The sequence below is a fragment of the Physcomitrium patens genome, chromosome 11, assembly GCF_059467195.1.
Source record: "Physcomitrium patens ecotype Gransden chromosome 11, ASM5946719v1, whole genome shotgun sequence".
Classification (NCBI taxonomy): domain Eukaryota; kingdom Viridiplantae; phylum Streptophyta; class Bryopsida; order Funariales; family Funariaceae; genus Physcomitrium; species Physcomitrium patens.
Window position 1 is genome coordinate 15,684,359 of NC_143420.1, and position 16,937 is coordinate 15,701,295.

The following is a 16,937-nucleotide window of genomic DNA, read 5'->3' on the forward strand; positions in this document are numbered from 1 at the left end:
AAAGATGACACTAATGCTAATTTGACATTTGTTTTTAAACTTAATACTTAATTTTTGAGGACGACAAGAATCGAATTTGATTACAAGACTACATTTTCTAGCCAAATGATGTTAATACCATATCTTTAAAGTATGAATTTATTCCATAAATGAAGTAAAATTTTAAATTAATATATTGATACTTATTGATATAAATTCATTTTTCATTCATCTATGCTAAATTGGAAAAAAAAAAAATCCTTAATATGTGTTCAAAAATAATTCGTTCAGCATCTTTAAGGAATTAGATTGTTTTTTTGCTGGCTTCAAAAAATACCACAAATGATCTGTTAAATAGTTGTATGTATTTATCAGGATTGCAATTGACATACATACATACATACATACATACACACACCAAAGACGCAAAAATTATTACTAATATTAAATTTAGTAATTTTTTTAATATTAAGTTTATTTACTAAAATTTAATTTTGGTAATGATTTTGAATGTGTGGAATGATTTTTTACTAGAACGTGACACCTTCAATTAAAGTACAGATTTACAGTTCAATACTTATAAATTGTAAAACAAATAGGATGAACTCTAAATAAACATCACGTTAAATTACAGCTACATAATTTAAAAATAAAACTATGTGCATTTTGGTTTTAAATACTTAATAGGAATGTTAAGATAAATTGATAGAATCTAATATAATTTTAATTTGTTGTTATGTTTATTGCCAATATCTAGTGCATCAATAAATTGTTTTAATGCGTTTCACAAAATATTGTTTAATTAGGTTTGGTTTCAGAATTGTTACAAAAGTTTACACCAATAACAGATTTTACATCAGCACATCAGCATGTTTATTCTCTTTATTTTCTTTTAAGTAGGATCAAGTTTACTTAATAGGTTCCAAACAAGAATTAAGTTTTTATTTTTATTTTATATTAAATAAATAAGTTAGTTGAATGTGTGTATGTATGTAAGTATGTAAAGAAAACAAATTGACAACCTTCATAATTTGAAATTACCCAGTTTAATTAATCATACCCAAAATTATGTTAATAAAATTTCCAAAGTTTGTTTTTGGCTAGCATGGTCGTTAAAATACCCTCAAAAGAAAATCCAATAAAACATAACAAAACAAATGTTCCTAGTTTACACAGTAGTGACAGACATGAGGATATTGAACCCAATCTCATTGCTCCAATCAAATCAAATGAGACAGTGTTGAAATGACAAACGCACAATTCCATTGTTTGTTTGACAATTGTTAGGCAGTTTGACAATTAGCATTAACAAAAGGGCAACAACACAGTGTGTCCACCTTGTGGCCCAACAAGTCTCCCACACACTCCCCCCTAACCCTTACCACGAAGGAAGAGAGGACGAACGAGAAACGAACGAACGAACGAACGAACGAACGAACGAAAGTGGACGAATGATAGACGAACATAAGTCGGCGAACGAAGTATATCTATTGGACGAAAGTGGGCAGGCGAGCGAACAGAAGACTAGACGGACGAACGGGACCTCGGGAAAGGCAACAAGGTTCGGTAGACTGGCGGACACAGTCACCGAGGCAGCGCACAGACATAGATTCTGAGAGACCCACACAGAGACTGTCTGATCAGAGCTTGCTTGCCTGCTTGCCTTCGCGATATAGGTTCCGATGCGGATCCCAATTAGTCCAAGCGATCGCCGTCCCTGGTGGCTGGAATTGGAGCTGGGATGATGGCTTGGCGAGCTTCAACATGGAGATGAGCTGCGGAGGCTTCCAACGGGCCGCGTTGGAGTTTTCGCAGTCTCCCGCTCTGGCACTACAGGTGATTGGAAACCGTGCTCGTGATTGTTGCAGAATTTTGGCAATTTGTTGAGTTGGGTTGGGTTGGCAGAGGATGGGGAGATTCGTGTCGCTGCGGTGTGGATGTGTTGTGTTGGAGGATTGAGGTTGCGTGCGTGTGGGGATGGCTGGATGGATGGGTTGATGGCTTGCAGGGAATACCAGGCATTCCAACGAGCGGCAAGAGCTTGATGGGTGTTCACGGGGGCAGCTCCTCGTCGGCACTTCTGCTAGTGCACGCGGCAGTGGCCGTGGGCGCCATCACCATTGCAGCAGCAGCCGCAAACCCTTACTGGTTCCAGGTGAGGCCCAAGTCCCGGCCTCGCGTGGTGGGCATCATCCCTGCGCGCTACAAGTCACCTCGCTTCGAAGGCGAACCTCTTGTGCACATTTCAGACATACCCATGATTCAGGTTCCTTATTGTCCTAAACCTTATTTGACTGATCCTGCACACCCTTTGAATGAATTTGCTGCGTGACTGTAGTTGCTTTTGCTTTCTCTTTCATTCGTTGAGGTGAATTTTGCTAGGTTTCTTGTTGATCCTGCCTAGCTTTAGTTTTGTAATAACACTGAACTAGTTTTGGACTGAATTAGAGTAACGGGGTTGAGCTGTGTAGAGGACGTGGGAGCAAGCGAAGCAGTTTACTTCACTAAAAGCTGTCGGTTAGTTCTGATTATCTGAAGCCATTGCCAGAGTCCTTGACTTTAAGGATTCTTATTATATTGAAAAAAACCCTAAATCTCGCACTCTAAAAGGATCGAGAAAGGGTTTGATTATGAAAAGGACTTGGCTGGGTCTTTGCCATCATAATTCTTCATTAGAATGGATTTGAATACTGAATTAGTTGCAGATCTGCATTTGGATACTAGCAATCGAATGTTGCATGGATGATGATTGAATGTACTCCACTTTCTGGGGTGCAGTGGTGGCCATTGATGACGGTAGAATTGCTGATTTTTATCGTGCGTTTGGCGCCGACGTCATGACCTCGGAGAATTGCTTGAGCGGTGCGCTTACTCTTCACCTCGCATAGTTTAGGTTAAGCTTGAAATCATAATTTGCAGTATTACTGAGTATCTACTAGAGGGATTCAACAGATGGGTTAATATCTTCAGGATGAGTTTACTCCTTGTGTTGGATCACCATTTTTCGTTTCAGCAAAACGGGTTCCTGAATGGGTGCTCTCATGTTTCTCATTGGCGCATGTTGTGGATGGATTTTGTGCTTTATCGCAGGGACAGAGCGATGCAATGAGGCCCTTGAGAAACTCGCCGCTGAGTATGACATTGTTGTGAACGTTCAAGTATATCAATGTGATGCCAGTGCCTGTAATTGGATAAAAAATATTGTGGACAAAAAGGGCTTCGCCCTGTACTTTTCACGTGCCCTCATACCTTCCAACAAGTAAGTCTCACATCTGTGTGCTGCAATGGCTTTATATTTCGGACTTAGCCTCATCTCACTCTGCAAAAGTTGCACAAGAGATTTACACTTCTCTTTGCTTGTGTGCAGAAAAGAAACCTTAAATCCAGTTTTCCCATACATGCGGCATCTTGGCATGCAGGTTGGAGTTTTGGCCAGTGCTTGTGGAAATGAAATTGGTCCTAAATACCAGATCAAAACCCGAATGAGCAAATGATCGATTTGGCGGTCTCCGTGTACTGCGTTGATTCCATTTTCTAGTAACTATTATCTGTTGACATGTTTCTGGTTGATCTCGTGGCAGTGTCACAACGCGGAATTTCTGAGAGCGTACGCTAGTATGCCACCATCTTCTCTTCAGTTAGAGGAGGATCTTGAGCCAGCTCTACTAGGTTCTTTAAAATAATGACCACAAACTGAAGGTCGGCCTCGTACATACCCGTACTTATTTTCTCAACCGATTTATTCCACGCTGTTAAGTGAGTGCTAGTAAACTAGTTCTCGTCCCTTGGATTTGCTCGTAAGGTCGGAATTTAACACCCCTAGCGAATTTCAGCTGTGTAGGTGAGGTGGACCATGAAGCAGACGAAGTTGACACCCGGTGACATTGCCGAAGTTGAAGCTGTTATGCGGGCCCCATCACCTTGACTAGCCTGTTTTGTAGATCGAGTGCAGTAGATACTCTGAAAAGCACCAGACATATAGAATCTCCTTCTCAGATTTATGAATGAGAAACAATCAATCCGCAAGACTGATTATCTAATCCGACCTAGTCGTGTTTCGCTGGCAATCGGCAAATTAACAACCCAGTTTCCACTCCGCTCTTCTCTTGATGTCTGTGGTAGCTACCTCTTAACTGCATCAAGTTGTTTGTCAAAATCCCTAGGTGATGTACCCATCTTGCAGCTCCTACCCAGCAGTACGCAAATTAACAGGCTTTTGAGGAATCACTGAATGGGGCAAAAGATGGGAGAATCGCACGATTGTTCACCCTTTACAATCAGCAATGTCCTGTATAACGGAAGATCAACCACTGCCACAAGGTTTTGTGGCAGTAGCGAAGATCAGATGACGTGCCCAAGATTGTGCTTGATTTACCATGTAGGTGCACCATATCTAAACAAGACAGGGCGTTTGGTAAGGAAAGACGGTTTGGATGTGGAGTGGCAAGTGAGTGGTATTGCGTCGCCACCAGCTTCCTGGTGCTCTGGCTCGAGAAATTGAGACGCGTTATGATCTCAAACCAGAGGCAAATAATAACAAGAGTATTAATTGAAAATACGATGGAAACACAAGCTATGTCTGAACTTCATGTCACCACCTCGAATCTCCGGCCCATATACACATAGTAGAAGCTGAAATAACTCTCACACTACCCAAATTATACCGGCGTGATCTCCTCCACATTGGATGACGATAATAATAGCAACAAACATACAAATGCAGAAACAGGGTTTGAACAGATCAAAGATCCAGATACTGGGATAGAAGGTCAAATTCTTCATAACTAGAAAGGAGGTGGCTTAACAGACATTAACAATCAGAGTACGTCGCATTATTGGCACCATAAAAAGAAAGATTGCCAACGTTCCAAAGGACGTCATCGACCATTACTGATCGACGCAGGCTCTCCTGTGATAACTCCACGGTAAGTAATAATTCATACAACTGCAGCACTTCCAGCCGCTTGTATTAAGTGGAAAGTTCCAGAAAATTGAGTAATGCTGCAACTCTTAATTGCCAGGGTACGCCTTTCTGTCAATCTGTACAGGGTCTTCTTCAGCATTCGCTACTTTCGAATTCATTTTTGTACTTGGAGATTAATTTCTTCGTTTCATTTTTACTGTTTTCTGTCTCACATGTTCTCATTTAACTCTTTCCATTAACAGCCTTTTACCAACTACTCAGAAGATTCTGTCGAAGCTTTGCCAGTGCTTGTGTTGTGGGAGCAGAAGAAGCAGAGCCCAGACTTATTGACCTGGAGCCTTGAATGCCTTGGTTCAGACTCAGCCTTTACTCAGATGAAGCTTTTTTTAACAAGCAACCAAGCACACTAGGCACCACGTCGACTAAGAAATTTCTACGTGGCATTAGATGTGTTACAATTTAAGCACATCATTACCTCCTGTACACTTGTACCAGCTCTTCACAGATGCCATTAGTCAAGTTGGGAGTGAACCCAACTTTGTCAAAGGTTTGAGCAACCAATTTTTTTTGGAACAGGGGCTGGGATTTGGAGTGTTTGACAAGCAGAGTTGAATGAAGAAGGTAAGAAAGGGGGAAAAACTTTTTGGCCGGCCCGCAGCTCTGTCCAGTTGTCAAGTACACACTGGGTAGGATGCAAGGTCTCACAAAAGGAGAGACAAGCAAAATTTGATCTTGTCCCAGTTGTTATAATTATGCTTCATTCACTTTCACTTTTGTGGTGTGCCATCCAAGCATGTCCCATACAATCATCCTGCCAATAGCAAATGCCACTTGGATCCTAAATCTTTGACTGAATTTTAATCATAAACAAGTTGTTTAGCAGGAACATGTTTCTAATTACCTGTTGTAAGCATGATGCTTTACAGACCTCTCAGCTCAGACCTCAAGAATTATAATAAACCTCTTCCATGACTACTATGAACAGATTTAACCCTCTTTCACTGCCTTTTGATACCCTTCTTTTTGGAAGGCATGTTGGGTATCTACCTAGCTATCTTGTTCAATAGCTGCCCCCTCCCCCCCCCCCACTGTAGAAATCCATGAACCCCATTTGTGTTGAAAAGAAAGTAAGAAAGGAAAAATCAAGAAATCCATAAACCAGGGACATAGCCAACTCTGTATGTTGGTTTTGTTATGTAGAGGTTAAGATGTGAGAATACAATGTTGCCAGGTCTATTGAAACATAGAAAGCATACTCCACACAAGTAAGTTAGGACCAGCAAGGTTGCACTATAACAAATAGAGTGTGGTATGAGATAATTCTTCCCATGCCAACCCTTTTCTTATATACTAGTACCAAGGTACCAAGTGCTACAATCCATATGGGATATCTCCTAGGACCAGCCCTCGCCTTGTACTCTAATGTACTATAGACCAACACCCTATCTTATGGGATATCCTTAACAACACTTGTACTCTATTGACCATTAGCAACTACTTAAAGAGTTCTATTCTCAACACTCCCACTTTGCTATTGGTCAATTAGCTATCAATCCTAATGCCTTACTCAACTTGTTGTGTCCTTCTCTAACTAAGGCTTTTGTCAACAAATCAGCCATCATGTCTTTGGTTTCACAATACATCATATCAATAACCTCCATCTCTATCTTCTCTCTTATGAAATGATGCTGAATATCAATGTACTTAGTTCTTGCATGATGCTTTGGATTCTTTCCAAAAGCAAGACATCCTTGATTGTCACACCTCAATGGAGTAGCTTCAAATTGCACAAGTCCAATATCTTCCAATAACAACGTCAACCAAATTGCCTCCATTGCTTCATGACTTGCTGCCAAATACTCCGCCCCTATTGTCGACCTTGCAATGTTTGGTTGTCTATTGCTATTCAAAGATATGGCTCTCACTCAAACAAAGAATACATAGCCCATTGTTGACCTTCAATCGTTTGCATCTCTCTTAGTTCTAAGCACCCACTTACATCCAATTGTTGTGGAAAGATGTGGTTCTTTCACCATTCACCTTGTGGTCTTCTCTCGCATGTTGGATATCTTCTTTCATGCAAAGAAGATGAGCCTTCTTGCACCTCTTGCTGCCTTGTATGACTCATGGAGTGCTTTCTCTTACTCATTTGTTGGTATTCTTCATCTTCATTCTCTTCATTGTCCTTGTTGTATCTTGCTGGAATTGAAGTCTTCATAGTATTGGGCTCTTCTATCATGGCATCTTCCTCTTCTTCTTCACTTTGAGAATGCTCTTCTTCATCTTCTTGTTTGTTTGCTAGAATTGAAGATGTGTCCACAAACACACCACTACTCCCACTTGGACACATCTCCCACTTTTCACTACCACTCATAGATGGTGTCCTCATGGATCCACAAACATCCGAATGCACAAGCTCCAGCAATTGGTTTGCTCTTGTTCCAACTCCTCTAGGAAATGGTGTCCTATATTGTTTGCCTTGAATGCATCCCTCACAAGCAAGATTCATCGTAGAATGGCCAAGGTCTATGCCATTTACCTTGGATTGAAGCCCTTTCATGCTTTTGGCATTCAAATGCCCAAGTCTTTGATGCCAAATGCCCATCTTCTCTTCATTTGATGGAAATTCAGCAAAGGCAGCAACCTCCACTCCATTGATCCTCTTGTAATTGATAATATAGAGATTGCCATTCCTAGTCCCTTTTGCTACTTCTTTGCCTTCCATGGTTCTCACAAAACATCCATTCATGTTAAATTGCACTTTGTACCCATGAGTTATAAGTTTACTCACCGAAAGGAGGTTCTTCTTCATCTTTGGCACATGCAACACATCCTTGAGAGTGATTCTCTTGCTTATGCCCTTCACCACCACCTCCACTACAATGGTGCCTATTCCAATGGCTTGTACCATACAATTATCACCTAACCAAACGTTGGTTGCTTGAATTGGTTGATAAGTGTTAAATGAACACTTGTATGGAGTCATGTGTTTGGTACATCCGGAATCCACAATCCATTTGCTCATATCAAAAATGGAAGGACTTTGTTTTGCCATGAATGCAAAGTCTTCACCTCCATGATCATGAAAAACATTGTTGGCATTCTCTCTTTCTCCTCTCTTTGCCTTGAAACAATTTCTAGCAAAATGGCCTGGTTTTCCACAAATGTAACAAGTTTTAGGAGGATAACGTTGAAAAGGGGCACTTGCCTTAGTTGGTCTTGTAAATAGTGCTGATTGCTCCCCAATAGACTCCTTTTGCTTTCTTTTGGTCACTTCATGGGCTAGTCTTGTCGTGACATAGTCCAAAGCGAGGTCTTTCTTTGAAATGGACTCCAATGCCACAATGAGGGAGGAATAGGAGTCCGGAAGGCTTGAGAGCAATGTCATCACAACATCTTCTTCAAGTAAAGGCTTGTCAACAACAACAAGTTGGTTTGCAAGTGCTTTTACCTTATTTACATGAGCCATGAGATCTTCACCTTCTTCCATCTTCATGGTGAAGAACTTTTGCCTTGACCATAGCACATTGGAAAGATTCCTACTCTCATAGACATTGCAAAGAGTCTTCCATGCATCTGCTGCTCCTTTGCAAGAAATGACATGAGCAAAGTTGGTTTCATCTAAGTTGGTGGCAATTATGCCAAAAGCCTTCTTCTCTCGTCTTTTGAAGTCCTTTTGCTCCTTCATGCTTGCCTCTAATCCAGGTGCCTCTTCCTCCTCACATACTATCTCCCAAAGATCCAATGACGCCAAAAGTAGCTCCATTTTGGCCTTCCAGTGGTGAAAGTTGTCACCTCTAAACTTTTCTACCATTCTCAAGCTATCACTCTCAAAAGATGCCATCTCAAGCTACAAGTAGGTCCAAAAATCTCTTGATTTGGAGTTGTAATGCAAAAGATATGACTACTCAAAGATTGCTGAACTACAAACTCAGAATTCGCTGTTTTGCAACTTTTTGCATACTTTGAGTCCAAATCACGTCTAAATGGTGGGAAATGCTATGACATGTAATTCTATGGCTTTCAAACATCTCCCTCACATCACCTCACTCAAAATGACTCAATTTCTCATAAAACTCTCAAATACTAGTGTTACTTCAGCAAAGACACTATCAAGGTCTTGCACTAACCTCATACACTCACAAATCCAGGAGTAATGACTTCAACAAAACACTAGTAATACTATACCATAAGATCTCAACCACCAAACAAGCAACAAAGAAAATAAAATGCAATAACAACTTACTTGGTAAGAGAATGTGGGCCCATAACCTATTGAAACATAGAAAGCATACTCCACACAAGTAAGTTAGGACCAGCAAGGTTGCACTATAACAAATAGAGTGTGGTATGAGATAATTCTTCCCATGCCAACCCTTTTCTTATATACTAGTACCAAGGTACCAAGTGCTACAATCCATATGGGATATCTCCTAGGACCAGCCCTCCCCTTGTACTCTAATGTACTATAGACCAGCATCCTACCTTATGGGATATCCTTAACAACACTTGTACTCTATTGACCATTAGCAACTACTTAAAGAGTTCTATTCTCAACAAGGTCCAACCCACTGTCAAAAGGTTTTTCTTCCATGAAATTGCTGAGGAAAACCATTCTGTAGCTTACACAGGAAAGGCATTCCACTGTGTGGCTCTTTTTACCAGCACTGGGTCATATAATGTTATGATCCTGAGTACTGCTTCAGCTGGCACCACATGAAGGGAAAATATTTAGAAGGAAATGTTCATGTATATGGGACTGTCTATGATGTCTGGCTACCCTACTGTCTATGATGTCTGGCTACCCTACACACACACACACACATATATATATATATATATATATACATATGCACATACACACACATGGAAAGATAGACAGACAGATATGTATTAACTGCAGAATTCTGTCACAGAAAGGATGATTTAATTCTCCCTTACAGACTGTGTTGGGCAGAATTACCTTGTGGCAAGATATAAAAAAATTACAATAACATGTAAATCAGTAAAAGCAAAGAAGAAAAGCATTAAAAGGCAAAAGAAGGGATGATTTTGCCAATTTTCATTGTACCTGCCCCTGGATTGTGAGAATTGCATCAAAGGCAAGGCTTGGTACCAGAAAATTATGGTTAGCTGGGTATAGTTCACCTTCCTTTATCAGAAAGTCTTCAAGGAATGCTCAAAACTTCTTTTGCATGAAAAAATAAACACATCCAGGGTTGTTTTGCTGATGTGGCATTGTTTTGCTTTCTTAAGTTTCACTGAAAGGCTAATGTGATACCAAAGCTGGCAAACTCCAGGTCATTACAGGATTATTATTATTATATAAAAAACTCCTTCATCACATGCATTCAAATGCTTTTTAAGGATTTTGTATTGAAAAGGTGAAAATAAAGATAAAAGTAAAAACCCAAATTATTTCAGTACAGCAAGCAATCAGCAACCTTTGCCTTCAGTTCTTTTAGGCACACGATGAATTTACATGTGAGATAATATATATATTTTCTGTGACTACATATTCTGTGCTTTCAAGGTCATTCATTTTTCTTGTTTTCTTTGTTAGCATTTGGTAACAATCTATCACCAAGTATAATTTTCTCGTGTCAAAAAGTGTCAGGAATTAAAATCTAAATAATGCTTTCAACTTAATCTCTATTTCAATACTTAACATCTAGAAGAACCCAGAAATCAATGTTTACAACAGGCAGCACTGATTGTAACTTTAAATCCATTTAATATCACAATCAGTTTTAAGTCATGTATGCTACCCTTCATCTCAGAGCACTATATTCACATAAACCATAGTCTCCAGAACAATAACTCTTGGATCGCTTTTTCAAAATTCATGTTGATGATAGTTGCCCTTCTTTTGATCAACATCAACTCCCAACCCTGTCACTAATCTAATTGATTAATACCCTGGTATTCACCACCTGGGTATTAAAACCCTATCAGAGGGGTTTAACACGCAACTAACGCAACAGCGTAGACCCAACCCCCAGATCAGATCAGAGCCAAGCCAAAAATAAAAACTAGGGCCAGGTACACAATAAAGCACGCAATCAAGGAAGTAACCAAAAGCATGGAAATGCCATGGAAAACAGGGACTGAGTAGGTCTCGAAGCGTGGAAGAGCCTCAGAATGTTTCCACCAGCATTCAAGTCTGTGGGATGCTGCTCTGACGTGGAATGCTTGCCAACCTTCCTGGTGGTGGACACGCCTCGGGATGCTGCCGTGGATGACCTGCAGGCCGGCTGATCGAAGCCTTTTGCAGAGCAAAAAGTTGAGGAGGGAGTGAGGCACTGTTGGGATGGCCCAGTGTTGTGATGTTTGCACAGATGTTGCAGGGAGTTCGTTGTAGACCCCCACTTGGCAAACCATCCGTGTGAGACGTGGGGTATGCCGGCCGCCCTTTCTTGTCGCGATAGCAAGAAAAGCTTCCCTTGCTGATGGTGCCTGCAGCACCGCCGGTCCTATCACAAGCTCGGATCGCTGGATTTGTTGGATTTTTTAAAATCAGAACGCTGTTTGGGCTGCTGAGGGTGACGATGTTTTCGTTGTTGTTGCTGTTGTGAAGGTGGGAACTTGCGAGTGGTGAGTTAGGATTTTTAGAGGGTTCAATTGGTGTGTTTGTGTGTACGTAAAAGTCCACAGGGTTAGGGTCTCTGTTCAGTAGCTGTTTCGTGACTCGTCGGAAATTTGTGTTGATTGTTTACGCGAAGAGCCTGAATTCGTTATTAGTGACTCGTGACGGAGTGTTTGAAGTAGGGAATCTGAAGGATCTTAAAGCTGGTTCTCTGGACTTAGATTCTCCTTCAAAGCTCAGGATAGCAGCTTCTCAGCTTGTTTGGGAGTTTTTTTGGTGTAAGCTCCGGAGGTGAAGGAACGTTTGAGAGGTGTCAGAGCTGGATGTCGTTCGCGGGTGGTTAGGTTTTAGGTCGAGTTTCCGTGTTCATTTGAAATTGAATTCATTAAGTGTGAGCAATCGGTGAGTAAGTAAGTGTGAAGCCAGAGCTCTTTTTGTTGATCTTTAGTCACTGTGTACACAATGACCTCCCACGTTGTCTTGGCGGGTGTGCTGGAGATGCTGGCTATTGCACCTCAATTACCAGATGTGTATTCCACAGGGGATTGTAATCTCACGATCCGCACCATTACAAGAGTACTCATAGCTCAAAGTTGCAGAATTCTGTAGAACTCGCTGAAAAAGCTGCTTGGGCGGCGAAGCTGTGAGGAAATTCCGAGAAAGAAGAGGAAACGATGACAGTCGCATTTCCAACTCCTCTGTCCATGGAGGGATCCTGCAAGGGGATAGTGGTGAAGAACGTGAAGGGGCGCCTACTCCGGCGCGAGGAGAGCTACTCGGAGACATTTATCGATTCCGCTGACGAGCTCGCCGAGGATGACGTTGTTCTCTACTTGAAACCTTCTCACAGCGCGAAACCTCCCACCGAGGTCTACTCCTTCGAGCCATCAGCCCTCTCGCGCAACATATCTCCCACGTTGCAACGCAGCGTACAGTCGTGGTGCGATGCCACGGGATTGCCCACCACCATCACCATGCGCTGCGCAGGCCGCGTCTACCACCTCCACAAGTTTCCGCTCGTATCTCGCAGCGGCTATTTTAAGCGAGTACTGAAGGACGCGAAGGATGTTACCATCCCGGACGATGTTCCGGGCGGACCAGACGTCTTTGAACTAGCGCTCAATTTCTGCTACGGTTCCTCCATTCTTATGGAGCCTTCTAACATCGCTGAGATTTGTTGCGTGGCCGAGTATCTGCAAATGACCGAAGATTATGGCCGGGCCAACCTTTGCGAGCGTAGTGAGCTTTACTTAAACCAAGTCGCCTTGCAGAGCTGGGAGGACTCGCTCGTTGTTCTTCTTCATTGCGAAAATCTGGCTCCACATGCGGAGAAGATGGGTATTTTTCGGCGATGCCTCGATGCCATAGCATTCATGGCTGGCCTGGAGATTCTTGATCCAGTTGCTAGGAAAGTCGCACCTATCAAAAACAGGGATCTTCATTGCTGGTCCACGAACTCACGAGAATGCTCGCATCTCCATTGGTGCATCCAAGACCTTGTAGCCCTTCCGCCCAATTTGTTCGTGAAATTGGTGCTCGCACTTCGCAGAGAAGGTATGCAGGAGAGTAACGTGGGTCAGGTGATCACAGCGTTTGCTGATCGGTGGATCTTTGACTCCGGGGTGGACACGGTGCTGGTGCAGAGGGGGAATGACAAATGCTGGGTGCTTGAACCACAAGTGAAGCCGGAAATTTCTGTGTTGATTGAGGCTGTGGTACGTGTACTGCCGTTGGAACATTACGTCGTCCCCACTGGCTTTCTCTTTTGTCTGCTACGGCGAGGACTCAGCTGCGCCTTGCACGATGACTGCAGGTAGGGTATTGTTATCGTGAAGCCATCTTTTTCATATATATATATATATATATAAGCATCTATATTGGTGAACACGACTGATACTGAGTGTGTGTCAAAACTTGTGTGTAGAATCCAGCTCGAAACACGAATTGCGCTACAATTCGAGCACGCTACGTTGCAAGATCTTCTCCTACCGACTAAGAAAGAGAAGGAGAATGGATGTGTTTTTATGAACGAGGTTGATTCCATGGAGCGAATCCTGAAGCTGTTTTTGACGCGGTTTCGAGGATATGATGACGCGAGGCTGGCTGACATGAGCATGCTCACGGCAATTGGAAAGCTCTGGGATGATTACCTTTCTGAGATCGCGTTCGATTCGAACATTGCGCCTTCCCGATTCGCAGAGCTCATTGAGCGAATTCCCGCGTACATGCGCGTGATGCACGATCATGTCTACCGCGCCATCCATGCATACCTCAAGGTAATTTCCTACAATTCATTGATCATAACTATTTTTATCAGACTACGCCGATTATTTTGGATACATTAATTCTCATCTGGCTAAGTTTGCGCAGGCGCATCCGAACTGCACGCAAGAGGAGCGCATGGTCGTGTGCCGAACTCTAAATTGCCAGAAACTCTCGCTGGAGGCGTGTACCCACGCCGTCCAGAACGACTTGATGCCGTTGCGGCTGATTGTGCAAGCCATGTTCATGCAGCAGCTCCAGACGGGGTCAGTGCTCGCCTCCCATATCGAATCCGCTTCGCAGTCTTTCCGGACCGAACCCCACAGCTTTACCCGGTCCATCCTCCCTGACACCACGTCGTCCTTCTTCTACCCCTCCGCCGGGAACTCATCTAGCCACCACGCATGTGAATATCCCCAAGAGTCCTTCCGATCGGCGGGATCCTCCTTCCGCGACAACGATCTCTACATTGACGATCTCATGTACGCCGCTTCGCAGAAAATCGCCGTGAAGGAAATGAGTAACAGCGCGCGTGCGGCGCCAGTTGTCCCTCCTAAGGTAGACTACCAGGTTACGGAGAGCAGATTACGGAACTTAGAAGCTGAGCTCAGCAGAATGCGCAAGGTGCTATCTCAGAACGTGCCGGAGCATCAGAGCTATGATCCAGCTCATCTGCAAACAAAGGCTTCGACGTCGATGAGTTCCACAGCTCATCAGTTACGAGCGGGGATCACTGTGGAGACAGTGAAAAATTGTTCGCAAAATGCGAACGTGGTGGCTGTGGAGGGAGTGGAATCTGGCATGGGGAATTGTGGACCCATGGGGTGCCTGGCGCAGATGAAGCCCATGAATCGGACCGGGGGGCTGTTCGCCAAGACGCTGCAGAAGCTGAGGTTCCCGAGCTTCGGCAAGTCCAAGTGGGGCGTGAAATGCAAGGACCCGGTGATCAGTGCACCTATCGTGGAGTCCTTGGAAAGAGCTTCCCTGAAGCATTGTCCGCCGCGGGAAGCACTCAGGTTTGAATCTGAGGCAGGGCGGTACGTGGGGCGGATTGATTCCATGCCGCGCCCAGTGTCGAGCCACGCCGTGAAGCCTCACCATGTTCGGCACAAGTCCATCTCCTAGTTAAACTGGCTAGGTCATCTCATATTGATGCAACAATCATTCATCGTTTCTTCTCTCATCTCGTAGTCAGTGATTAGCAAACCGATGCCGGCGAATACACATTCAATCCACACTGATACACAGTCCTCCGGCTCGAGAGGCACAGCTCGGAATCGATCAACACAGGTTCAGAAATGGTCGAAACCCAAGCCTGCGCATTCGCAATCGAACTCCCAGAGAAATTTCCCTTCGGCTAGTGGCCCTCCTCTTGATGTTTACCTGTAACGAATCATCATATTCGCCGAAACGCACACTATTAACTCCACAGGCTCGTATCTCTGAGCAGCACCTGACGGTCAGCAATGCTCGAATGCGCCGAGGGTCTGAGATTAAGCCTCTCACTTGTAGCTCATCTTGTCTAGCAAATGTGTCATTCTCCACAACCGATGACAATCAATGGCACTGCGAAGGCGCGCTGATGGCTCGTCGCACGACCTGTTACGAATGCTTCATTCTCTGGACCTGGTTAACTACGACAGAATCGAGAGCTGCCTTGGTAGGAACATCATCTTGCAGCAGAAGACGCTACCTCGGAGAAACGATCAGTTGTGCACGAAACATTGTAGCTTGAACGATGTACCGTCCTAGTGATTCGCGTCGGAAGCTTTCGGATGCACAACTTAATGAACAATTGGATGCCATTTTTATACTTGCAGTTAGTACTCGCTGTCAATCTTCACAACTTGAATCCATTCTCTGAAGAATGCGACGAAAGCTGAAGCTTGGCTGCTGTGGACAGTATAAATACTTTAGGAACTGTTTACGGCTCGTTAACCTTCGAAAATCAGGTTGTATCAAACTTTCTTAGTTCTTTTAGTGTAAAGTCAGTTGGGTACTTTCTAAACCACTGAAGTGATGTGAAGCAATGGATGTTACAGAATGCTTGAGAAATCAAGATGATAGATTTGCAAAAGATGTTGATGATACATTGTCACTTAGTTTTGATGAGTAAGAGGAGTGTGTATGAGAGTGCTTCGAACTAGCTAGAATTGCTTATAATTCTGTAAGATTTCTTCAAGTAATGTAGTAATGTTGTCTTACAATGTAAAAATTCTTTCCTAACACACAAATAAGGACTCTATTGTACTAATTTTTGTTTGATAATCTTTTAGCATCAACCATCTCAACTCACAATATCAACCAAATTGTACATTTTCTTATCAAATTACTTCTTTGTCTATCTTCTGTGCATTATTGCAAATTAAAGAACCTTGTAAGTGTACCAATCTTGTACTATATATATGTATATGCATGTCCTTTATCCAAAATCAATTCAGGATTTACAAGATGATTTTTTATTGTTAAAAGTTGAATCAACATTATGTTTAGGGGTTACTTTACATAACAAAAAAATAATAAACATATTACTTATTCAACAAAATTAAATATTTTTAGATCCAATTGTTAGTATGTATAGCATACTAAATATATTTATTTACATAAATTAAAATTAAAATTTTTAATATTGATTTTTTTTTTTTTTTTTTTTTTTTTTTTCTCTCACTGTGATTAAAAGATGAAAAAAAGTATTCTAGAATTTTTCTAACAGTTAGGTTTGCATTATACATAACTAAATTATCTATATAATATAAATTTATCGGTAGTATGATTATAATATTGCTAAGTTAAAAGTCAAAGTTTGTTAAAACATATGAGACAGAAAAGTATATTTAACAGCAATATATACTTACATGCAATGTCCAACATTAAATAAACAATTTGATATTCAGATACAATTGAACTAAAATTATTATTCTAATATGTATTCTAAAAATATAATCTTAATCTAAAAATAAATAATTTGATTTAAACTTGATATCTATTATGTCACATATTTTATTCTTAAAACAAATATAACTTGACTTTCTACCTTGATTATATTAGATAAGTTTCAAATTATTTAGACAAATGTATTTTATTTTCTAACCAAAATATAGAAAAGGTACAAGTTTTACTTTTAAAAATAAAATATGTATGTGATTTGATCTAATATATTTCTTAAACTTACAAAATTAATAATAA

General features: G+C 41.8%; 2 protein-coding genes across 2 annotated transcripts; both read left to right on the plus strand.

Annotated features, from left to right (window-relative positions):
• The first annotated feature begins 1,694 nt into the window (after positions 1–1,694).
• On the plus strand, positions 1,695–4,075 carry LOC112289108 (3-deoxy-manno-octulosonate cytidylyltransferase, mitochondrial). Its single transcript, XM_024534059.3, has 8 exons — positions 1,695–1,815; positions 1,988–2,245; positions 2,451–2,496; positions 2,758–2,841; positions 3,070–3,238; positions 3,347–3,398; positions 3,561–3,678; positions 3,813–4,075. The coding sequence occupies exons 1-7, from the start codon at positions 1,744–1,746 to the stop codon at positions 3,660–3,662; spliced, it is 783 nt and encodes a 260-aa protein (XP_024389827.2). The 5' UTR covers positions 1,695–1,743; the 3' UTR covers positions 3,663–3,678; positions 3,813–4,075.
• Positions 4,076–11,270: 7,195 nt separating this feature from the next.
• On the plus strand, positions 11,271–15,828 carry LOC112288902 (BTB/POZ domain-containing protein At5g48130). Its single transcript, XM_024533628.3, has 3 exons — positions 11,271–13,302; positions 13,414–13,765; positions 13,860–15,828. Exons 1-3 carry the CDS (start codon positions 12,164–12,166, stop codon positions 14,874–14,876), a joined length of 2,508 nt encoding a protein of 835 aa, XP_024389396.1. The 5' UTR covers positions 11,271–12,163; the 3' UTR covers positions 14,877–15,828.
• The last annotated feature ends 1,109 nt before the right edge of the window (positions 15,829–16,937 follow it).